Source organism: Alligator mississippiensis, chromosome 4, assembly GCF_030867095.1.
Source record: "Alligator mississippiensis isolate rAllMis1 chromosome 4, rAllMis1, whole genome shotgun sequence".
NCBI classification, from domain to species: Eukaryota; Metazoa; Chordata; order Crocodylia; family Alligatoridae; genus Alligator; species Alligator mississippiensis.
This window is the reverse complement of record NC_081827.1, coordinates 235,296,130-235,321,335: the sequence shown is the minus strand read 5'-3', so window position 1 is coordinate 235,321,335 and position 25,206 is coordinate 235,296,130. Positions and strand designations below refer to the sequence as shown.

General features: G+C 39.6%; 1 protein-coding gene across 6 annotated transcripts in view; it reads right to left on the bottom strand.

Moving 5' to 3' along the window:
• The window catches only part of LOC102563004 (von Willebrand factor D and EGF domain-containing protein), a 323,208-nt gene extending 302,012 nt beyond the window's left edge, over positions 1-21,196 (bottom strand). For 3 of the 6 annotated variants that reach the window (XM_059727409.1, XM_059727412.1, XM_059727411.1), the window contains exon 1: positions 20,752-21,196. In XM_059727409.1, the coding sequence (XP_059583392.1) occupies positions 20,752-20,848 (97 nt within the window). In that variant the 5' untranslated portion in view covers positions 20,849-21,196. The remainder of the gene's footprint in view (positions 1-20,751) is intronic. The other 3 variants (XM_019480579.2, XM_059727413.1, XM_059727414.1) reach the window with 3 other exon arrangements.
• Between the last annotated feature and the right edge of the window lie 4,010 nt (positions 21,197-25,206).

The window sequence follows — 25,206 nt, the reverse complement described above, 5'->3', positions numbered from 1 at the left end:
TAAATATCCTGGAGTGTAAAAATATCTGATTTGTGGACTCCTACTATGAATAAATTAAATTGGATTTATGAGGCTTATGGTCTGTTCTTTTTCCTGTTCTTTGGAAGACTTTGTGAATGTGCAATGAATGCTTTTATTTCTTTACATGGGATTTTACAAGCCACACTAATACAAGATGTATGCATAGGCATAAATATTTGCTAATGAGTTATTTTAACAAAGAAAGAACATCTGAAATATAAGAAATATGCATTAAAGTACAGGCTGTATATGCATATTGGTTAAGTGGCTTGTCTGAGTTCACAAAGACAATCCAATTGTTGAGTCAACTATATAATCCAAATCTTCTAACTCCCAGTCCTGTGCTTTAGGGAAAAAAAGGAAACAAACATACCCTTTTCATATTCTATCCTCTTTGCTTTCACATTTTGAAACAACATTTTGGGTAACGTGATATCTTTAAACATCTACATGATGTTCATGCAAACAGCTGAAGAGAAGACAAGAACTGCTGAGAGCAGATGAATAAAGACCCAGCACAGCTGTGCATGGATAGATAACAGTTGGAATGGACTAAAGTGGCCACCAAGAACAAGAACAGCTGGGAAGAAGTGGGAGGTTTTCAAGCAGAGCAACTTCAGATAACTAAAGAAAAGATATAAAAGCTGGCTAATGCAGTTCAACAGATGTAGAGTCTGGGGAGAGACTCAGTCTTGAGGCAAATAATACTGAAGTCCAAAAAGGAGTGTAAAGAGAGAATTCAGTGGCTTGGCAACCTGTTTTTTTTTCCATTTCCTGCATCTCTTGGTGAGAAGCTCCATGGTAACTCTGCATGCTTGAAGTTGTAACAAGGAAATACCAAGGAGAAGGCACCTTGCAGTGTTTGCTTTCCTCCAAAACATTCAGAACTGCCATTGGAAAGTGACACTAGAAGCTAAAGCTGCTAAGAAAGATAAAACTCCACTGCACAATATATGCCTATTTTCAACCATCTCAGCAGTCTTAATTAATAGAAATAGGAAGCTTGTTGTTGGCCTGAATGGGAATAGGATAGGTAACTAATTGAGGAAAAGTAAAGAATCTGGCCACATTAAATTCCATTACTCTGTAGCAGGTTCTTTGCTCTTTACAGGGTATTTTAGATTAAAATATTTTAGTTTCTCTTATAATTAATTGAATATGCCAAATCTGTTTTCTCTGTGCCCTAAGTCCATGACCTTGCACAGGCATTCTGAACACGACAGGCAATTTATTTAAAAGGTTAAAATCACATAGGCCTGTAGCAATATTGTAATTTTCCATTGTTTATCACAGTTCAAGCCATTCTAGCTGCTCGATGATGTCAGGAAGAAAGCTAGAGGGTTATTTTTATATTATGTTTCACTATGAAATTCAGTCAGATTAATGACTTAAGGGTCACTTGAGATTTACATAAATTATATAGATGGCTGGCTGTGCAAAGTGTTTCACCAAATCAGGAAATAAATTGTAGGTTTTATAAAAATATCATAATTAAAAATTGACTTGTGCTAACTGTTAGCTTCAGGAATGTACATGAAGTTCAAGTATGATGGATTGTTTTGCTCAATGAAGAAAACTATAAAGCACTGAAGCAGTAGAGGTTTATGTTGATAAAGAACATCTTTTTGTTTGTTTGGTTTTTTTTTTTTTTTAATCTTCCTATACAGCCAATTTAGCTTGTATTTCATTGCAGATTCTTATTGACTTCGTTGTGTTCAGTGGTGACAGGAAGGTGAGCTGCATTTGTACCACATGGGGGAAAAATATGGTAGAGTTAAAAGCAAAGAATGTGTTCTTGATTCAAACAGAACTATAGAAACCACCTTCATGGTTCTCTACTGTGATTATAATCACTGGAAAATCTATTAAACTGGAATAAATCCTGTTAGAGGTTAAAAGAAATCCTATCTTCCCTTTGTTCACATCAAGATATTCTAAAACATTTAAAACTCTGGTAGACATATTCTATTCCATTCTATTAGAATTCTATTTCCTATTCTATAAATGCTGAAAAATATTTTTCAATAGTTTGATGTAGGGGGAGCAGCTGAAGTATATAGCAAGAATCCCTTATATCTGTTATGCTGGCATCAAATAGCCCCTTGGGAGCTGAAATTATCGAAGGAAAATAAAAAAAACAAGCCAACTTCTGCTCTTCATTCCCTGTTTCAGCCTCAGTAGAAATCAATGGAGTTACTGACTAATGGAACAGTATTTGACTTCGTATCTGTAACACTCGCAGCATGGGAACCTTGTGTAGCAAAGTACAGAGCATTTGCCATTCTATTTTGGTACTATACTATTTTGGTACTAGTATAAAAGCCTGATGTTTCAATAAGATATTGAAAACAGCAAAATGAAATGTTAAATGTTTATAATTCTTCCTTGTTGCTACAGTTAATAGAATTAATACAGTGTGGAATTAAAGTGGGCTCATGTCACCAAGGTCACAATTAGTGTACAATCTGAGGAATAGAGCAATGCTAGCTGAAGGTTTTCTATTGACTTTTTATTCCAAACCTTTATTTCTAAATATACACAATAAGAAGTGAACTGAGGTACAGAACCAAATTTATTCTTCTTGAAATTACATAATGTTCTATAGGCAAATCTTTACAATCAAGCACCACAACAATGGAAGCAAGAAATGAACACAGCTGTACCTATTTTTATATACTTGTATGGATATTAAAATCAATATTTGATCTACATTCCAGATTACTTTAAAAAGTAATCTCAAAAACTGAGTTCTACAAATCTCTCTGTTTTATAGTTACCCCATCACTCTATGGCCAGGATTTCATTTTTTTTAAAACTCCTTATCTTTTGGCAAACCTGTGAATTATAGAGGTGTCTATGCTATTTTTCCTTAGGAAAAAAAAACATTCAATGGGAGCATCTGGGAATTCACAAACTGCTCTATAACAACATGTGTAGTATGGAAAAGAGAAAAAAATTGTTAGATAATAAAAGCTTGCATGGGTTTATATTCTCTAGGAAGGGCTTTACATTCTCTAGGCAGGATTGCTGATAGTTGTAATGGGAATGATTTGGAGAGTGACAACACAAAGCTCAACATGCTCGGAGAATTTTTCAATAGCTCCAAGTACACAATGTACTTCATAGCACTGAGCAGACATCATGCTGAAGAAAGATCTAACCTGGTACAATACAAATACAGTCCTTTTATTATTATCTTGGAAATCAAAACTCAGTGATGGCAAGATAGATCCAGCTCTATGCTGATAAATGTGACATGTGTAGCTTTTCCCAGGCAATGAAAGCCATCTATGGATCAGCTTCACACAGTCCTACTTCCCTGAGATAGAAAGGATGGCTCACTGCTCCTCAAAGACAATGAATCTGTTCAAGCTAAATGGAAAGAACACCTTGAGGAATTCCTGAACCCTGAGTTGACTGGCAGATACAATCACTGAGTCCATCCCCCAGCACCCTGAAAGGTGATCCCTTGCCAACCCTTCTAGCCTAAAAGAAGTCTAGGTACCATTAAGGAAACCAAGAAAAATGAGTCTACTGGAGTAGATGGCATAACTACTGGAATCTACAAGGCTGGCAGTGAGGAATTCGTATTGAGATTGCAAATTTAGTTTACAAATTAGGAACAATGAAGAGATCTCTGGTGACCTAAGGAATGCCAACCACTTGACTATCTCCAAGAAAGGAGCTAAGTCTGCATGTGGGAACTATAGAGATATTGTCTTCCAACTATTGCTGAGGAAGTCCTGCTAGAATCTGTGTGGTTTTAGAACATCTTGTGGAGCAACTGATATCTTTCTTGCCTTCCAGATCCAAGAAGAGTGCTGGAAACAACATCAGAACCTATATATGGCCTTCATTGATCTTACTAAGGCATTTGATTCCAGCAGTTGCTAAGCCTCTTGGAAAGTAGTGGCCAGATTTGGATATCCTGAAAAGTACATCAAGGTCCTGAGGCTTTTTCATGACCAGATAACTATGACCATCCTATGTAGTGGATCAGAGACAGATCCATTTGTCATCAGAACTGGGAACAATCAAGGATGTGTCATTGCCCCTAGTCTGTTCTCCATTTTTTTGACAGTCATCTTGATTCTCATTAAGGACCACCTTCTTTCTGGAATTAACATTGGAGAGCACTCCATCTCTTCAGTATTCTATCTGGGATGTTTTCATTCATAGGTCAAAATAATCATCCTTGACCTTCAATGTGCCAATGACTGTACTGCCCTTGTGCATACTGAGGAGAATTTCCAAACCTGGAGAGTGGATCTTTTCAGAGAAACTTTGGGCCTCTCTCTCAACATTGAGATGACTAAAGTGCTCTTTAAGCCTGCCTAAGGCCATGAATGTGGCTCTCCCCCATCCCCAAATTATCATTAAGGGAAAGACCCTGGATGTAGTCCAGCACTTCCCTTACCTCTGTAACCACCTCTTTCACAGAGTGAACATGGAGGAGATCTAGTACAGGATCTGGTTCACAAGTGCCTCCTTTGGGAAATTACTTCAGCATTTTTATTCTTTGTGATCTGTAGAAAAACAACAAGATCCAGGTCTACAATGAAGTCATCATCCCTACTCTCCTCTATAGATGTGAAGCATGAGTGAACTATTGTTGGCATCTCCAGAGCCTGTATAGATATCACCAATGATGACCTAGGAAAACCCTCCACATCAAATGGGAAGATTACCACACAAAATTGAGCATCCTTGCTGAAGCCAACATTACCAACATTAAGTTGGTGATCTTCAAGCACCAAGTTAATTGGACCAGACATTGTGTGTGAATCCCCTACTCTCAACTCCCCAAACAAGTGTTCTATTCCATGTTTAGTAATGGCCTGAAATCTTGTGGTGGCCAGAAGAAAATGCTATAAGGACATCTTGAAGGCATATCTCAATAAAATGGATTCCAACATCAACAGCTGGGAAGACCTGGCTGCCAACCAACTCCAATGGTGTTGCAACATGAACCAAGTGGCAGCCCATTTCCAGGTAAAGTATCTTGCCCATGAAGCAGAGAAGATAGAACAGAGAAAGGAAAAGGAGAGAAATCCTAGCCTATGGCCTACTCTCCTGTGGAAAGATATGCAACTTCTGCGTACAGGTCTATGGCTCAAGGACCCATCAATGAGCCATGGCAGAGATCATCCTCAAATCCAGGTTTTACCAATGACCAATTTGAGATGTGATATTATGAAAAGAATACATACTTTGCACCTGGGAATAGGGGCATCCCTGTGGTGAGCTCAACAGCATGTCTAGTAGCCAGAGATGTATTCCCAGATGAGGACATATGTAGAACAGTATGAGTTATGCAAAGATCATGGATATAAGACAAAAGAAGGAGATCCTGTGGCCTCATCAGATCCCAACACAACCTTGAGAAGAGGTTTGTATCTGATTGTGTTCAGTGATAGAAACAGTAGGTTATTATTCCAATTTTTTGGGAGGTGGACTATCTAGAGGACACTCAAGAACAGGAATCAGGAAGTTGAAGGCACACTTTGCCAGGTATGGCAATCCCAATACCTTGTATTCAGATAATGGATCATAATATACAGCAGAGAATTTCAAAAGATTTAGCACAAAATGAGAATTTGAGCACAAGATGGCTTCCCCAGGAAACCCACAGAGCGATAGGAAGGCAGAATCATCTGTCAGGATAGACAAAAGACTCATGGAAAGGAAAAAAGGGACTGGTTAGGATCCTTATCTGGCTTTGTTGGATGATCACAATACCCCTTTCTCCAGGATATGACAGCCCAGCCCAGACACTGATGAGGAGAAGAGCCAGGACATTATTTCCCATGAGGGACAGCCTGCTGCAACTGGATGGAGGGAAAGCAGACAAGGCACAAAGGCTGCAAAGAGAACAGAAAAACAATCAGCATATTACTGTAGAGGAGCTTGACACCTGGGGCTTCTCCACATAGGGGACACAATCTTGGTTCAACCATCCAGCAACCACGTACAACTGGCAAAAGGACACTGTCCAACCTGTTGTTGGGCCAAATCCTATGAAGTAGCTGAGAAGAAATCATAGACAGCAATATCATGGAACCAGTATTCAGGGACAGAAGAGAATCCAGATGACTAGGATTAGGTCTCAACCATCAGTTAACCAGCGGTCAGTTAAATGCAGCAAGGAATATGGGTGGCCATCAGGAAGGCAATCACTACCAGGAAAACCACAACAGGAGACAGCCAAATCCTGCTCCTGGAGCAGTTTGCCAAACAAATAGTAGGAGACTAGTTTAACAAGCATGACATCTGAATGATTACAACACATGGGAAGTTACATGTTAGACTGGCAGTGAAAGTCATATCCCAACAGTGGGCTATGTGCTGGAAACCTCCAGCCCCAAACAACCAGACTCTCATGTACATCCATACAAATGTTTTTCCTCTTTTTTATTTTGTTTAGTTTTTAGGTTTTTGGGGTAGTGGGGGAGGGGGTTGTTTGTTACAAGGAAAGACGTAACAACCTGCAGGTTTTGGTAGGTTGGAACTCAAGTTGTAGTGGGGATGTTTTGAAGGGTTTACCCAGGAAGCTCAATGTGTTTGGAGAGTTTTGCAACAGCAGCAGCACTGAGCATCACATAAAAATCTAACCGTTGTGGTCCAATGCATGAAACAATGGTTGGTCCATCATCCTGTGGAAGGTCCATATACAATACTATGCTATTAGTTTTTTGATTTCAAGTGGTGTTAGCTTGCAAAATCCATTTAATCCTCTCCAGAATTTCAGTGTGTTTATTCTTCTCCCCTCCCCTCCCCTCCCCTTTCCACTTGTGTTAGCAGCAAAGTAAAACTGATTAAATTTTCTTAAAGTATTGTCCAGAATTCAGAAAGCAAATACTTCTTGGTTTTATTTTTCTTCCCAGTCTCATAGTGACAAAGTATTAGAGGTCTGCAGCATGTATTTACAAGTACTACTCTGCTGTAGAATTAATTAGTTTACTCCTTCCTAATAGGGGCGTATGTGTAGAGGTACAACATTTGCTGTGGAGCTAATTCATCTACTCCATAGTAAACTAGTGTGGATGCACCCAATGTAACTTAGTGGATGTAGATTATCCATAGACAATCTGAGAATGAATCTGGCCCAGTTCTGTTAGGTTATGGACAGAGCAGAAGCATAATGGGGCTTAGAAGAGGTGGCATGAGGCAGCGTTAGCTGCCATTCTCCTGGCAGCAGTGCTGTGTTCAGTTGCCAGTTGTGGCAGTGGCTATTTTTGTGTCCTGTCCCCAAATGCAGTGGCCAAAGCTCCTGCCCTGGACACCTCCGCCTCTTATGCTACATGTACAGAGCAATTTCTTTATTCATGTTCCGAAGTGAGCAAAGACACTTCCTTTTGCCTGAACAGTGATTGACCAGTTTGACTTTAAATGAAGACTAAGAATAAGTCATCCAGCAAGAATGAAAAGTAACAAATATAAAATATATATTCTAAATTTTGTCTTTCTGCTTATCATAGCCATGGCTACTGCTTGCAGAGATGTTTATCTTATGCTAATATTGAAATAGGCTTGGAAAGACCTACATGCTTTCTGTTAAGTTATCCTCCTACCCAGGCAGGTAAAACTATATTCTTCAGTGTTTTGTTATGTATGCTCTTTCCCTACTATGTAATCTGCTTAGTTATAGTTAATGAAGGACTTTAGGAAATAAATGCATCTATGATATTGATCTCGCCTTTTGTTTAAATGAAACCCAGAATGCAATTACAAACCTCCTTCCCACCCAAAAAACAACCCCCCAGAAAATAAGCTATACAGCCAAAAAAAAACCCCACTTCAACAAACCCTATATAGATAAATAATTTCTGCAGAAAATTAAAAAAAAAATGTAATATGCTTAATACTGCCAAGTGCACTTTGACAGTAGAAAACACTTTAGGACAGAAAGTGAAGTTGGTATTGAGAAGAACTAATAACCCTGCATTCTTGACCCAAACCATGTTCCCTAGAAATTTTGTGTTCCAGCTCATCAAAAAATTGCAACACTAGTCACCATTGCTTGAGCCCTGACCAAGAGAGAGAGCTCCCACCTCAATCAAATCCTAACCAACACCCATAGGAGTCAAAATTTCACCTATCTTGGCAAGAATTGAATTCAAAGTGTACAGAATATACCATGGTAAAAACAGCAATTCTTCCAGAGTCACTCATGATATCAGTTTCCTCTCCCTACATGTTATAGATAATAGCTTAATGGGCATCCGGTTCCCTAGTGTGATTCAATGATCTCTAGCAGGCACTAAACACTGTACTGTCTTGTACTAATCTTGTCAAACATTAGTCCATTAGCATTCAGGATCACATCATTTTGAGTTGGTAGTGACCTGGAAACAGATAATGCTATTATTGATGGGTGCATCTACATGTTGCAATACAACAACATTGTTACTGTGCTGTGGTTTAGTACTCCCTTTTGGAAGTACTAAAGCATGGTGCAGTAACTGCCCATAAGCATGGTGCATGGTTATTTTTAGCATCTAGTTCTCCACTATAACAGGGGAGTGCACTGCCATGGCAAAGTAGCTGCTGGTTATGTATAGACACCCATGGATGCTATGTCACTGTAGTGTGTTGCTATGGTGACACAGCATCACATATAGAGTGCCATTGTCCCTACCATTGTCTATGTGCCTGCCTGGTCTTATATAGGCCTTCCCTTGCCACCTTGGAGCATGTGCCGGGTTGGCTGCAGCATTGGTTCCTGTGTTCTTGGTGAGGGCTCCTGTTCTCTCTGTGGAAACCCCTGAAACTCACCTGCCATGACTGTAGTTTTCCCTTCAGTGGTGGGGCTTCCTTTCATAACCCCTCACAGGTTGGTCATACTCCCTAACAGGTATTTTGGGAGCTTCAACTCCCCTACACCCCAGCCATGAGCCAGCCCATAAAACAGTCACTTGATGGTCAATTGGCTTACTGTCTGAGGTTGCCTCCTGGGCCCTCCCTGTCCATAGGGTTCCTAGTGATCTTGTCCTGTCCTTGGTCTCTTTGGGATGTCTGACTGTCCCTGTAGCTATGCTGGATCTCCCTGGTTGCACTGCCGCATGCAGTGCTATCCCAGCTGCTCCTATCCCCTGAGCATCACCCCTGCCCCTAATCACTTTCTTAGGGCCCCTTAGGGTGATCCATAAAAGAACAACTTAAACAGAAAAAAAAGAAGGGAAGTTGGGTCTTAGCTCTTCCCCACCCACAATTTTGGTGTCTGAAGCTCCATGAGTCCCTCAATGCCATCCTTGGCTCTTTAACATGTCTGTGGGCCCTTCCAATGGGTCTGCCCTGAGGTCTCTCAGTGGCTGCCAGTGCCATGCTGGCTGGTACAGGAGGCACTCTCACCATCTGCTCCCTATAGTGCCTCCTCCTCAGCTGTTTCTTTGCTGCTGGCTTTTATTTTTGCCAGGTGGCATTCTCCAGTGACATCATCCACCCGCACTGCTTTCAGCTGGAGATAAAAGCAGGTGATGAACCACATGGGTGCTCCATCTCGGCATGGCTCATCCATCCCTTCTCTCCCTGAAAAAGGTAAGATTGCCCTGTCTTCAGGGCTTCTCTTGTGGGGATGGGTTGTCTCTGCCCTGAGGCCTGCTGTGGGAGGGGTCTCGTGTCCTCTTGTTTCCATTCCACTGGGACAGTCTACTCGTTCCTTCTAAAAATATTCCAGCTTACAGCTGGTTAGAAATTTTAAATGCTGATTTGTTGAACCTGAAGCCTTTTTGGGAACATGCTCATTTTTATAAAATATTTTTGGGAAAGTTTTGCACCTCCCAGATGGAATTACCTAGTCAAACATCCCTCCTCTATTACACATGCGCGCACACACACACACACACACACACACACACACACACACACACACTCCACTCTCTTGATGGAGCTGTTCTATTTTGTATTAAAAAATCTTAATTGGGCAAGAGAATAACTGTATGTATAGCCTAGTTTGGATATTAATAATTCCACAATAGCTCACTAGTTAGAATACTTACCTAGCACATGGAAGAAAAGGTTCAAGTTCTTAAATAAGTGTTTGATTATCAATTTAGCATCCCTGACAGGAGATTTTGAGAGCTTCAGTTTAGAGTGGTCAATAGGGCACTCATTTGGGATATAAGTTCCTCTGTATTCTATGTCTCAAGTGAATGACCAAACCATTGGCCCCTGGGCTACCACAGGGTTACACTCTGGTTTTTCATAAAAACATCAAAAACTCTCAGTTTTGACCTGACATGGAAAGAACAATTTTTGAAATCTTGAAAATTTAATGAGGTGGGAAGGTAGGTCTTCTAGCTCAATCCCAGAGAAGCTCAATGTCCTTTATTGTGAAAATGATCACCAGCGATCCTAGTTTTCTGTTTGCCATAGAAAAGTGCAGAAAACCACAGAATCCACATTTTTTCTGTGACCTACTGAAAGCATGGAGGAGTCCTTTAGTGAGCAGCACCATTTCTACTCTCTTTTATTTTTGCCTCAGTTTTTATGTTTTCCTCCCCCTACTGCTGATTGGCCAAGAGGCAAAAACCACAATGAAAATAAGAGAAAGCCGAAAGGGCACCACTCATCATGGGGTGCCACCACTGCCATACTTCTAGTAGGTTAAGGAAACGTGGATTTGTGTGCTTTTTAAATGGAGATTTTTTGTTTTTTGTTTTTGCATGGTAAACTAGAATCCCTGGTAATCACTATAGCCTTAAAATTCTTAAATTCTATTAATGTTTTAAATTCAGTGTAATGGATCATTTTGTATTCACCACTTTTAGAAGACTTTCCTATGTAGTTTCCATTCTAGATGATTACTAGTATAAAAAACTGAGAGATTAATGGTGTCATCAGTGCCACAAGGTGATGCATTCTGTACTGTTGTATATGTTCAGCTATTGTACTACCAGGCAGCAATCTTAAAAATCCTTCTACAAGTGCCTAGTTTTTTTTAGTTTGTGACTAGTTTCATGGAAGGGAATGGAAATAATTATATGTATAAATAAAGCACATGCACAACTTTTTGCTGGATCAGGATAATGCTGCAGGGATGTCACTCAGACTTCTTTGGGTAGAGATTATTTATGAAGAGATTCCTCACAAGGGTCCTGGTGAGTCACTAAGGAAGGATTCTTTATTAAACTTTATTAAAATAATCAAAATAAGTTTGCTTTCTGCACAAATCTAAAGAAAAGTTTCCTTCAGTTAATAAATATATTTCATGTTGCCTGTGCTTTTGGATTCTACAAGGCCTTCCTGAGCCCTAAGATTTAACTGGTTTTCCAGTTTCAGTCCATTTCCATCAACTTTATTGTCACTTACTGACAAGGGTACTTGATATTCTCCAAAAGTACTCTGCAAGCTCAGCCCTAAAACAGAAGATGGAGTTGTTTTGAATCAGCAGATGAATCATATTTTCAGAAGTGTATTAATGACCTAAAGTGTCTATGCACCCATGAAAGGAGTATAGGTAATAAGCAAACAGAACAAGAAATGTTAATTAATTGGGGGAAATTCGATGTAGAAGGAACTAGTGAAGCCTGTGGACAATTTTCATAACTAGAATGGCAATTATTATCATCATAATGAGAAGAGATAGAAAAGAAAGAAAAGATGGAAGGTAGAGGTGAGGGTGATTTATGTCAAAATTACCTGCATTGCAAGGGAAATACAATGACAAAGTCAAAAGCATTAATGAAAATCTTTTGAGTGAGATATAGCTTATGCAAGAGGCCACCAAGCAAGTGCTTTCAGATGCCTAAACTCTCTGGCCTCTTGTAATGTAACTAAGGTGCATATTAGTGGGTCAGTGAAATGCAGCCTCTTATGTCTTAATCCTTTATTCCAATCTTGGAATAACATAAACCACTACAACTTTTATAATGAAAATTATTTGGTGTTGCTCACCAGAGATTTCAACTAGAGGCTCAGATAAAATGACTAGCCCAAGAAAACAGAATGTATGGCAGGATAGTTATATAAGAAGGTCCTCAGAGGCTCAGTAGGTCATGCACTGGAAAATTATTTGAAATAAGAGGCCCCCTATTTTAGACATAAATGCTGAGAATGTCAAGGGAGCTTAGGAGCCCAAATCTGGTTGAAATCCAATGGAACTTAGATGCCCAACTGCCAGAGGCTGTTTTGTTAATTCCAGCTAAAGCAAATAAAACCTTATTGGGATGTGCCAGGAGAATCATAAACGTATAAACAGTCTACTTAAGGAACAAGACTGGCACAGTCTGCCAGCTCTTTTACTTTTTTTTTTTATTGCTGCTTAATAAGCATTCATAAAATGAAATATCCACATATATCAACACTACAAATAGTGAAGATAAGTTGTAAATGTAAGGTAACTCAATAAACAGTCTCTTTCACACTTTCTTTTTTCTTATTACAAAAAGGGAAGCAAACTATTAATTAGATTTCTTACTATCTGAGTCCTTGTTGTCAACTCTAATCTTAACAACTAATGGAGAAGCAGTGCAAATGGCACCATAAATCTTTACGCATTCTTTCTCTATTCCATTAAGAAGAGAATAGAACTGGTGATAAAGTAGCTCTGATGAATCAAATTACCTGTGTTATGCTATTGCAGGGAGGTTGAGTCACAGGCTAGGTACAGACATTCAAAAAGCCCAAGGCAGAATCAATCTCAGTTGTGTGGTTTTCTGTAAGCAGCATAGGTTAGATCAGTAGCAAAAAGAAGGAACATTTGCTCTTTGTGGAGGAGGTGCAGCATGCAGGCTGCCTGCATTGGCCAAGGCCAGCAGGTTGGCAGGTTGGGAGTGGTCCTGCATGCCTCCCAACAAGTCTCATGGGCTCCCCAGGCTGCTGTAGACAACCATTTACAGCCACACCCCTAGGCCACCCAAGATTAGCTGCCAGGCATGGGTGATCATGCCCTCAACTCACTGCTGCATCTCTGTTTAGCTACAGGTAGGCAGCAGAAGTGAGGAAAGGAGGCATCTGTTTTCCTGTGCATGAATCCTGGCACCTGGGCATTCATGTCCCCGGGCTGTCTCCCCACATCCTATCGTGAAGCATCTCATGATGTACACATAGACTGACATGGAGCCCAGGAGAACCCATATGCTTGGGCACAGCCCCATGGAGTCCAATTGGGTTGCCAGGCACAGGGGACTAGCAAGGGGCCACAAAGGCGTGTGAGATGGCAGCAGATGGCAACCTAACTTGCATCAATAGGGGAACTGGCATTGAAGTTTTGATGCACCACTCTAACATCAATTAAGTTGGAGTGGACATAGATCCAAGTCTATCTTAGACTGAGTTCTGCCATTTTGGACCAGTCTATGTGGGATGAACTTCTGTTATGAGTTTCGGTTGGTTTCCCATCAGTTAGACTGGTAAAAGTATAATGTCTGTATGTGCCCACAGTCAAATAATTTTAAAGAGTAGCCACAGCTGATTGTAAAACAAGTTTTTACAGAAAAGAGGGAAGGAGTAGTTAAACACACCATGAATATAAGGTTGTTCTTGATATAATTTCTGCTAGGTCAGTGAAAATGAGTCTATTTAGTTACTTGACCAAGTCAATGAATAGCAGATTTGTCTATGCCAAGACTGCCTTAATACTATCTAGTACTCCTGAAGTATTTAAAATTGTCATTTTAAAAATATATAATGAATTCTGAATAGCAATATATTAATTAGGTCATTAAGTAAAAGGGTGGCTATGTTTTTATCCTTTGTCATTCCAACAGGCCTCTAGCAGCTGAAGGATGCAAACTTCCGTGGAAGGTGATTAGAAGTCTAAAGTGGGTAAGCATGCTTTATATATTAGTGGGTCATGTACAGAACATGTTCCCCAACATTATATGTGCATATTGTGGATGTTCAGGACAGGAGTCATATGTTAAATCATGATCTTAAATTGAAATGAAAGGCAAACAGGAGTTAGCATACAGCGAGAGATCCCTGGAATGCAATGGTCTATTTTAGTTCCCACTTTTCTCTCCCAGTTCACAAAGACAGTTAGAGTGGTTCTAATTTTAGAGTGTTGCATGTCCCCTCCACTAACATTCATATGGTCCCCTGAATATTTTCTGTAGATATTTGATTGCTGAGAACACTGTATACACAAGACAAAACTTCACATTTTGAACCACTTAAAAATAAAGAGGAAATCGTACTATGATCTAGGAAAGGCAAAATATTTAAGTCATCTTTTATAAACATAAAGAGGGTAAGTTATAGTATCCACCAGTTTCCAAAAAGTACAATAAGAATCTCTGAGTCGATGAGACATTAACAAGATACTACATGAGAGGCCATTTACTGAAACTGTCATCACGCTAAGCTGTCAAGAGACAGTTGAGTTGTAAAATGCTCCAGCTACCATGGGAGATACATCATACCATTGAAGTATGCAGATAAATTGCTACTCAAGGAAGCTGCTATATGAACAAAATAGAGGAGTAAGATAAACTTGCCTTTCAATCGATGAATTAAAATGAAAACAACAGAAGAAATAGAGTACACTACTACAATTCCTAGAATATATTAGGCAATCAATTTTTTCCTGCAATGTGTAGAATATTCCCTTGTGGTTCCCAATGGAGTCTATGCACTATGAATACAGCAATCAAAGTAATAGGTGTCAAAATAATCAAAGCAATATGTGTCAAAAAGAAGCAAATGAGTATATACATTCATTAAATAAATATCCCAAGAGCTTAACATACAGAGCTCTCTCCAAAAAAAGCTGTACAAACAATTTCATGTGCTAACATGGTTTTACTGCAATTTCAAGTCCATATGAAAAGTATTTCTCCATTTAATTCAGTTCCTAATATTTCACTGTAAATAAAAATAGCCTAATGTTTAGGCATTGCAGCATGCACAATTTGATGAGGAGTGTTCACATCATAAATTAGCTGCCTTGCCTTGGCTTGAACTCACTTAACTAATAGAGCCCATTCCCAACAAAGAGTTAATGATAACAACTTTCATTTATACATCAGGGCAAGTCTTAGCTATATTCACAATTGTGTCTCCATGTCAGAACTGCCAAGACAGAGGCATAATTCTGGAACAAATCAGTTAGAATGAATCTTATAAAACAGGACATTCCCAGTGGAACATATTTCTAGAAGATATTAGACCAATCCAAACCTCTATAGAAAAGTGCCGGCAGCTCACCCTCCCCTCCTCACCAGAGAGGCAGGTAAGTCAGCGGGGGGGGGGGGGTGACACAGGGGTTTAATCAGCCCTAAATTGAAGTAGTGTTTTTTAAAACCCATCACTTCAATTTAGGACCCCTGTTTTGTCTACACACCCCCTATATGTATAAATAAAGTACATGCATAACTTTTTGGTGGATCAATATAATGCTACAGGGATGTCATTCAAACTTCTGTAGGGCAGAGATTATTTGTGAAGAGATTTTTCTCAAGGGTCTTGGTGAGACACCAAGGAAGGATTCTTTATGGGCATGTGTAGATGGCACGGGGGCCCTAAATTGAAGCGGTGAGTTTTTAAAAACACCGTTTCAATTTAGAGTGAAGTAACCCCCCCCCGCCTCCCCCCCGTGTCATGTACACCCTTAGCTGCCTCTCCAGTGGCAGGAAGGGGAGGATGAGCTGCCAGTGGGTAGAGTGGTCCCTGGTCTGCGGGGGGTGGAGGGTGCTGGGCTGTGTTGGAGGGGGACCCAGTTTGGGTGGTCCCAGGGAGCACAGCAGCCACAGAGGGAAGGGTTGGGTCCCCATGCAGCTCATGCAGGCAAGCAGACTCCAAGGGAGAAAAAAAAAAAAAAGATCAGGCTTGCCACTTTTTTTTTCCCGTTGGTAGAGCCTGCCTTCCCAGGCTGCTGCCAGGCTGCCTGCATGGGCTGCTTGCAGAGCACCTGAGCCCCACAGAGCCTTGTGCTTCGCTCCACAGCTGTAAGGCAGCAAACTAAAACTCCTCAGAGATGTTTTAGTTTGCTGCACCCCAGTCATTTAAGGTGCATTATGCTGCTGAATGTGCTACAGTGCCTAGAAACAATGTGCAATATACTGCTGATGCATGTGAACAACAACATCATTAAAGTGGTGCAAAAGCATTTAATCCACTTTAAAATGCTGTGGACACATGCCCCTCATTTCATCTACACGTGTTCTATTAAACCTTATTAAACAATCAAAACAAGTTTGCTTTTTGCAATAATCTAAAGAAAAGTTTCCTTAAGTTAATATTTATGTTTCATGTTGCCTATGCTTTTGGATTCTGCAAGGCCTTCCTGAGCCATTTCCTTTCTAATTAAACTGATATAATTAAAACACCCACAGCATCTTGTGTATTCAGTGTCCCACACTTTAAAATGGTGGTGAGGACACTTTAATTAAAGCTTGCTTAGTGAGCTTTAGTTAAAGAGCCCTTGCTGCCATTTTGAAGTGCAGAGATGCTGAATACATGTGATCCTGAGGCTGCTGGAGTGTGCTAATTAGCACACTTCAGCAGACTCAATTAATTGAGTTTGCTCCAATATGTGCTAATTAGCATGCATCAGAGCAGGTGTCGGGTACATGTATAGGTGCCCACAGAGTCCAGCATTCTTGCATTAAATGCATTTTGTAAATCTCTATAACTTTGACAAATCATAATCAATTTTCATCAGGCCATCAAAAATCACATCTGTGAGTTAGGGATTGTCTGTCTGCCAAATTTCAAGTTTCTAACATCCACCACTGACATACTAAAGCTGTTCAAACATGTCACTCAATATTTTTTAATGTAAAAGAGTATTTTTCCCACTCTCTTCATTACTCCAAACAGCTGCACCATGTTGGCTTTCTTATGAAACAGTTACTCTGTACTGAGAGTAACTGTTCCGTATTTTAGGCAGAGAGAAGACTGAAAAGGTTATGAGCAAATAGAAGTCAACGTGCAACTACTGGCTCATTATGTGCTCTGCCTATAATAATCATGTAAGGTCAGATTCCAACCTTAGTTCCTGTAAGTGTACATTGAATTAATTCCATTGAGGTCAGGACAGTTACTTTCCATATATGCTGCTTAAAAAGAAACCCAACTTGATATATATATATTATTAAATTGCAAAACAAACAAACAAACAGAAGTTGGTTGCACCATTTTCCTTGTGAACTGTCATTGCTCATTTATCCCACTATTCCTAAACACTCTTATATTTTCACATAGTCTCAATGCACATATCTGCCAGATGAGTATGGACTATTTAGTTTAAGTCTTGGACCATAACATGAGGCTTGGACCTTAAATTAAGGCACAAAAAAGGGAAATAACAAATGCCAATAGGAGAGCTAGGAAGGAGGGTGGACAGCTAAAACATAGGGAGCTGAGAACTGCTTTACTCATAGACTATGGGGCTAAGTACTACAGACAATCAAAAAGCACGAGGCTGAATTGATGCAGTCTTTACAGGTTAGTCTAAGCTGTGTAGATTAAACTGATAAGCAAGTGAATAGATATTAACTTTTGATTCTGGAAATGCAGCCAAATGCCTGCAGTGGCCCAGGCCACAAACCCCGGGTGGTGGGGGTGACAAAATGCTAGAGCATGCCTCCCTGCTCAGTTGGAGCAGACAGCTTGCACCAAGGGTGCAAGGGTGCCCACCCACCCTGAGAGGGGGGGACTTGGAGGGGAGATGCAAAGCATCCTAGTATGCTAGTGAACTGTGAATTAACTTGAATCTGGAGGGGATCTGAGACAGAAGTTCAATAAACTGATTTAACCTATGTCAGTTAAGTCTGATATTTCTCCATCCAGGTTCATCTTAAACCAGTTTTGGCCATTTTGAAAGAGGTTTATGTATGCTGAACTTCTGTTGTGTTACAGATTTGAAACAGTTTCCAATCACTTATATCAGTTTGTCTCTAGTCTTGATGTACTTCATTTAATGTCCTGCATTTAGTAGAAGCCAATGCCAGATGCCTAAGAGGATGATATAAAAGTTCCATAAGATGCATCTACATGAGATGCATTAATGCACATTAGCCCAATTTAATATGCACTATGGGTGCGTGTCTACATGTGTGTGGAAATTCAGGCAACAAATTTAGGAGCAATTAGTTAAAACACATGAACACACATGTAGATGCGACCTAGCACTAGCTTTAGTTCTGTGTCTGCCCAGCCACTAGAGGCACATGCTAGGGCTGTAGGGACTTGGCACTAACTTTATTGTCAAGTATCTGCATGTGCAGACACCTGGCAAAAAAAAAAAAAATCACTTATTGTGCATTATCTTAATGTGCATTAAATTTAGTTGTGCTTAAATGCACATGTAGATGCTCCCATAGTGGACAATTATGTACTGATATGTCCATAGGAAACTTTCCTCCTAACTCTAGGCAGTTAGTAGTTGGGTTTTGCCCAGAAGTATTAAAGTTTATAGTCCTTGTGCATTTTTATCTGATCTAATCTAATAGTGGAGCAGTCAGAGGACCAGAATCATAGGGTTACTTTAGCTGTGACTATGCATAAAGCAAATTGCATTGGTTTATTTTGGTTTTCACTTTTTTCAGAGAGGAAGATTAAAGCTCGTAGGATTAAAAGAGAGATCAAGTAGTTTAACATGCCAGGTTATTTTCTGCCTTAGCAACTGTTTCTTTAAGTCATGGTTCCATTGCTTTTTTGTCTTGCAAAGTTAATTGCTTGTCTTGGTTGCACTTCATACACTCTAGTTACCCATCCAATTTGCACTGCATCTTTCTTCTTCACCCCCTTCAGCCTCAAATACACTAAGATTCTCATTCATATATAATGTTTCAATTTAACTTTTATGAATTTCATGATCTTGAGTACTAGTTTTTGACTCTGCATATAGGCCATGTAAGAATTCCAAATTTTCACAGCCCTCCTACTACATGAAAGGCTTGTAAAGGGAAAGAAATCATGTTGATGCCAATGTATAAATAACTACCTATTTCAACATTCAGTGTGTTCATAAAAAGACTTCTTTAAGTCACTGTTTGTCTTTTGACAGGCTGTCTTATAGAGTTGTCTGAGAAAAGTTTGTCCAGCTCTGTGTAGTATTGGCCCACATCTATGAATCTCTAAGTTGCTTTTATTATTGTGGTGGATGCTTTACTTAAAATACTCCAACAGAGGAGCTACACACATGGGTGTCCCTTTTATGTTTCTCAATCATACAGGATGGTGTGAAACCCCAAAATAATGAATTTACCCTTAATGACTGTAGGCTTCACCGTTCCTGCAAATATGCCTGAAGATGATAAAGAGAGTTCTTCTTTGCTCTTTAAAAGATTTTTCTTGTGCTTCTTCTTAATGAGGCAGCTGCAGAGAACTGTGTGGTCAGACTTTCCTTATTCACACTGAAATCCTTATGGGATTAGTAGATTTGTTATTTTCAGAGTATAAAAGTAAACAGCATCTGGCTTTGTTAATATCATTATAATGTCACAGCACAATCTGTCAGAATGTAAACTGTTTTGAGCAATTTCAGAAGAAAAAAACAAAACATAAAAAACTCTGAATCATCTAAAAGACAAAAAGCTATTTCCTAATTCTTGTTTTGTATTCCCACTTTAATAAGTATGTCTATGCATATTACCTTCAATAACAAAACCAAAGTGGAAAAGCAGTTGCTTTGTTACCAGGAGTTAAAAGGTCATTTCCCCTTGATGAAAAAGCCTTTTCTATCAGATAAGTAGCTGCTACACTCCATAAAACTGGCAACCCTTCAAAAGGTTTTAGAAATTAAAGGCATTGTTTGAAGATAAAGAAGATAAGGTCATTTGCCTTGTGTTTAGTCCTGCAAACCTTACTAGGTGACCCTTTGATATTCAAATGAAGAGTGCTCTAAATTGTTTTATCTTTATACAGCTAATGAGTACTGGCTGATAATCACTTTTAAAACCACCAGAAACCCTTTCTGAATTAAATTTTATAAAATATCCCAGCATATATTCAGCAAGGGATAACTGCTGTCCCATACTGTACTTAGGCTTTGCCTACAGCTAATAACACTGTAAGGTTTTCATCCTCTGACTTTTCTTTCTCATTTTGACAGACAGTAATAGTTCAGTAATTGCTGACATGATTTTACTGTTGTATAATTACTGTGTCACTCTGATATATCACTTGAGTAAATTAATAAAACTGCACAAGTAAACTAGCAAAGCCTGTTTCCTATTATTTGGGAATATTGTAAGTTAAACAAAGCTCATATTTAATATGTACAGTACCAAAAATGACTCATGACATTTAATTGCCAGAAACAATATAACCATATATTATTATATGTGTAATTAACTGAACTATAACATCTCTGCTTTTAATATATAGAATATATACTCCTCTTGGAGAAGCAAATTCTGACTTATGCGACATTTTTGTTTTACGGTTCGTTTATGTATTTTGCTATAACTGATACTGTTTAAATCAGTTGAAACTTCCTAAAAGAGAGAAATATTTCCAGAACACCTCTATTTTCTCAAAATCTTAAAAAAGAAAAAGAAGCCAAAAAAAGAACAAACTCTCAAAAACAGAAAATATTGTGCCTTCTAAGCAGGCTTCAGAGACCACAGCATAACTTACTGCTGTGTGACCACTTGTATTTTGTTAAGTGTACATTTTGATCTCATTTCCATCCTGATTTTCAATACACTGTATAAAAAAAACCAAAAAACTCTATCCTTGTAGCTAGTGTTCAAGAGAATGTGTAAACAAGCTGTTCCTCTTACTTTACAACATGCACCCATGAAATCACTGTCAAACGATTAAAAAATACAAAATCCTTACCTAATGAAGCTGACTCAATGTAAAGATTCAACAAGGAAATCCAAGAGAGGTAAGCAACAAGTAGGAGATGCTGATAGAAAAATATGGGCTGATGCATGTTGTCCAAGACACGTTTTATCCAGGCATCTGCAGTTTCTTAGAAGTTAACTTTAGAAGTGGTAAACTTTTCAAGACAAAACATCAGCTTCCCTGTATGGTGAAGTATTCTTTTTCCCCTTTACCTTTTTCTTTTGTTTTTAAGTCCAAGCTCCTGAGGTTGCCTTAATATATTTTTAATCCTAACATTGGCAAGAGGGAACCCCTCCAGCTGTACACAAACTACATCTATAAACACATACACAATATATTCACTGATCAGCAGATTGTAACCCTGACTCCAGCTGCTCTGATTTACACACCCTGTACACACACAGGGTGGGAGCTGCATGTCCAGTCATTGTCAGGTTCTGTGACTTTTAACTTTCAACAGAAGGAGGCGGTTCTGGGCAAATTAGGGTTGTAAACCAAACACACTTACTTATGCAAGATACAAAGGAGAAAACAAGAACTGGAGATCACTGCAGCTACAACTGACATCCACAATGCAAAATTATTTACAGGAGAACAATTCCAAACGGTTGCAATCTTAGAGTGTAACTATTTTATTTCAACTTTGAGCTTTCGTTTATCCCAAACTCATTTCCCACGGAAGTTACCTTGTGCAGAACAAATATCATCTTTTCAGGGATAACAAAGAAAGGACTTGAAATTGTGACTATTCAATGTTGTCTACCATCTTAAATACACTATTGTTTCTATAGTACTGAGGTATAGTTCTGTAGCATTAAAACCCACACCCCATTATGAAAATAAGATGTGTATCTCACTTAGGTTAACCCATCAGCAAAGGTGTAATACAAATGCAAAGTAGATGCAAGTGTTATCTTTCTTAAGCACTGTTTTCTAAAAGCACTATCTCATTTTAAATTTCCCTGTTGCTACAGCATGGTTGCATTGTGGCATGTACACTCACACTGAACAATCTGTTTAGTGTACAGTAACATGTACTGTCAGTTTAATCTGTAACATGAGGAATTTGCTGTTAACTCTTATGCTGTACTCTGGTACTGATAAGATGTTGTGTAGAACACAGGATATTCCTTCCCACAGTTCAGTGTTTTTTATACCTGTCATCTCTCTTTTCTTGTCTCTTCCTGTCAAGATTATTTATTTTGTATCTGTTCATTTAAATAAATGTACATCATCTGCCTATACAGTGGCATACATTTCTGTAAACATTCAATTCATATTAGGTTAATTAGTGTAAAAACAAGAGAGGCTGTTTTATTTATAAGGGATAAACAAAGCCAACTGTATTTTTTTTTCCTAATACCTTTTTCAATTTCTAACTGAGAAAGTTTAAATAAGCATGGTCTTCAGGTAAGTACACTCTCACTTTCAGGAATGGATTTGAAGAGAGTAGTGCAAGGCTCCCTCTCCACGTGCAAGTAAAGGCATGATTGGATCTAGCGTGCGATCCACACATGCATGGCAGGAGGTGTGACTGTGGGACTTCGCATTAGACCCAATCACACCTTATTACTGGTGTAGGGGGAGCCCAGTCCTGTGCTCTCTCTGCATTGGGAAGAAGCAGGGTCCTACAGCTGGGAGCCCCTTTTGCTTATGGGGCTCCCAGCTGTGGCAACTACGCACAGCTGGGACTGAGAATCACCAAACCTGACAGGGCTCTTGGTCCTGACTGTGTATGTAATGCAGGCAGAACTGAGAGCCTCAGAAGGTGTGGGGATTCTCAGTCCCAGCCAAGTGGGTAGCACATCCAGGTCTGAAAGCCCTATCAGCTGTGGGACTCAGCCCCCAATGTTGTGGAGTGCTTCTATGGTCTCCCAGCCATTGGGGCTCCCTGTGGCTGCGAGATCACAATGGCTGGGAGATCTCAGCAGCTGCAATCTCCCAGTCACTGCCTGCAGTGTCCCCATACCCCCGTGGTTAGGAGATGGCAGCTGCTGCAATCTCCCAGCCCCAGAGGTATGTTGTGCTCCTCAGCAGCTGGGAGATCACACCAGCTGCAGTCTCCCAGCTGCAGAACTGCCTACACATGAAAACTAAAGCTAGGTAGAAAACAGCTATAGAGTTATCGCATATTTTTTAGCCTTAACTTTATAGCTGGTCGGACCTTTTTAAGTCATGATAGTTAATTTGCGTGTAGCTAAATGTATTGTGTAAATGACAAAGTAATTGTGCAATAGATATAGGCTAGGTACAGACAATCAAAAAGTCCATGGAAGAATTGATCTAAGTTATGCAGTTTTCTGTAAGCAGTATAATTTAGATTGGTACTAAACAGAATGAACATTCGCTCTTTGCTTTGGGGATGCAAATCTTAGATCAGAGTCTGTCATTTTTAAACCAGTCTGTGTGCGCCAAACTTCTGTTCTGTTATGGGTATAGACTGGTTTCCAATCACTTTTGCTCATAAAAGTGTAATGGCCATACCTGGCCATAGTGCAGAGGAGGCCTAAGGTCCTTGTAGAGTAGTATAAGGTCCAATGGGACTAGTCTTATTTATGCCTTTTGAACTCACTGCAGTCTTTCCATGGACTTCTGTTGACTTTAGATCAAGGTTGTATAAGGCTGCTAGGGGTCCAATCCTGGCCAATTCTGAAAGTTTCCCATGAAGTGCTTATCAACCTCAAGTGGGAGGAGTAGCAGGCACTTAATACCTTTATGATGGCTTGTTAAAATTAAGGTGAGCCATGGGTGATAGCTACCACCTCAAAGGAGAAACTCAGAGGATGGGATGACTCCCAGCTTCCTCCTTTCAGTTCTCTTACTTAGAGCTTCAGGGAAAGCCTTGGCTCCTTTGGGATCCTAAGCTGCCTCTCCTGAATGTGGGCACTTACACCTTTACTTTCAAAGAACTCTTTAGACTTATTTATTTAGAGAGAGAGATGGAGAAAGAGTGCACATCTTTGACTGGAGCACTTACCCAGTTTCAGCTCCTTCCTCTGCCTATGGGGAACTAAACACACATTTTCTCTCTTTCAGAGTGCCACGAAAAGGAGGTGACAGGCTATTCTGAATGGAGACATTCTTTGCCTTCTTTCTGAAGGTGTGTCACTGCAATGAAAAGGATTCAAGATTCATAAGGCTACAAAGAGCACAGTAAGGAGTATGAACTGGTAACCTCTTGGTTACTGCAATTACTTGGGAAGGGGAAGTCTTGGGTTCTGACTTTCAGAGCTACTATATAAAAGCATGTGTCTGTGGTGGGGGTCACTTCCTCCTCTCACCATCTTACAAAAAAAGTGTAGATTGCAACTTCATTTGGAAAGAGCCAGAACCTATTGAACCCATGTTAGGTGTGCTCTGAAAACACTAGGGATGCCTATACATGTACTCAGAGGTGGTGGTGGTTTTAATTAGTGCAGCTTCCAGGCAGCTGTTCTAATTAAAACACCTCACCATCGTATGTATTAATCCCCAATGTATTTAAAACTGGCTGTGGGATGCTTTATCTAAACCTCAGTCAATGAGGTTTAGTTAAAACACCTTGCGGCCATTTTGAAATGCACAGGGGCATAATACACACGATGCTGCAGCAATGAGGCACTGTTCTAATTAGAATGCCAATAAGCACATGTTTAGGGAGCCTGGGTTTCTCAATCTGATCAGGCTGAGCTGTGAGCTAAGCATTGCGCTGCTCAGTGACACCATCTGACACTTTTGAGCAGGTGTAGGGGCACAATTCTAGAGCCAAAAGGGAAATTTAAAGTGAAAATCTATGGAATTAAGGTGCCCCCTTCAGTTAAGGTAGTAACTAAAATGGAAAGTTTTAAGATAGCATTTTGGACTTTATTGCTTCAGTTCCACCTAAATTCCACCCAAGGCCTTTGTTAGATCTAGCACCATGTATTGGGTGACGTCTGCTTCTCAAACAAGCTGGGAAAGGAATTAGGAAAAGCATCATGGCTTTTAAGGGGTGCAGCAACCAAGCAGTTAATGTATTTTGATCCAGAGACATGTATCTGAGCTCTCCTCCACACTTATCCTGAAGGCTGATTTAATTCAATCTAGATGCAACTTACCTCCTGGTTATTCAGGCTGGGGACAGAGGTGGCTTGATGTCATAATGGTCATATCACTCACTCTTGTACCATTGGCTAAAGATACAAATGCATTTGATCCTTGCTGTCCCAAAGTACACCCAAGGTTCAGGATGGACATTGGTGCTACCCAAGTCATTAACTCAGCAAGACACTAGTCATGAGATGGACCTTGGACTTGTATTTTGGCTTTTGGAGATTTCCACATAAGCAAGATTAATGATGCTAGATTTCAAAACTCTAGTTATTTTAACATAAATACTTTAAACCACAAAAACATACTTGCTGCATCTGGAATAGAGCTGTTATAACAAAATGCAGTATTTGCATGTTTAGATCAATAATATTGAAT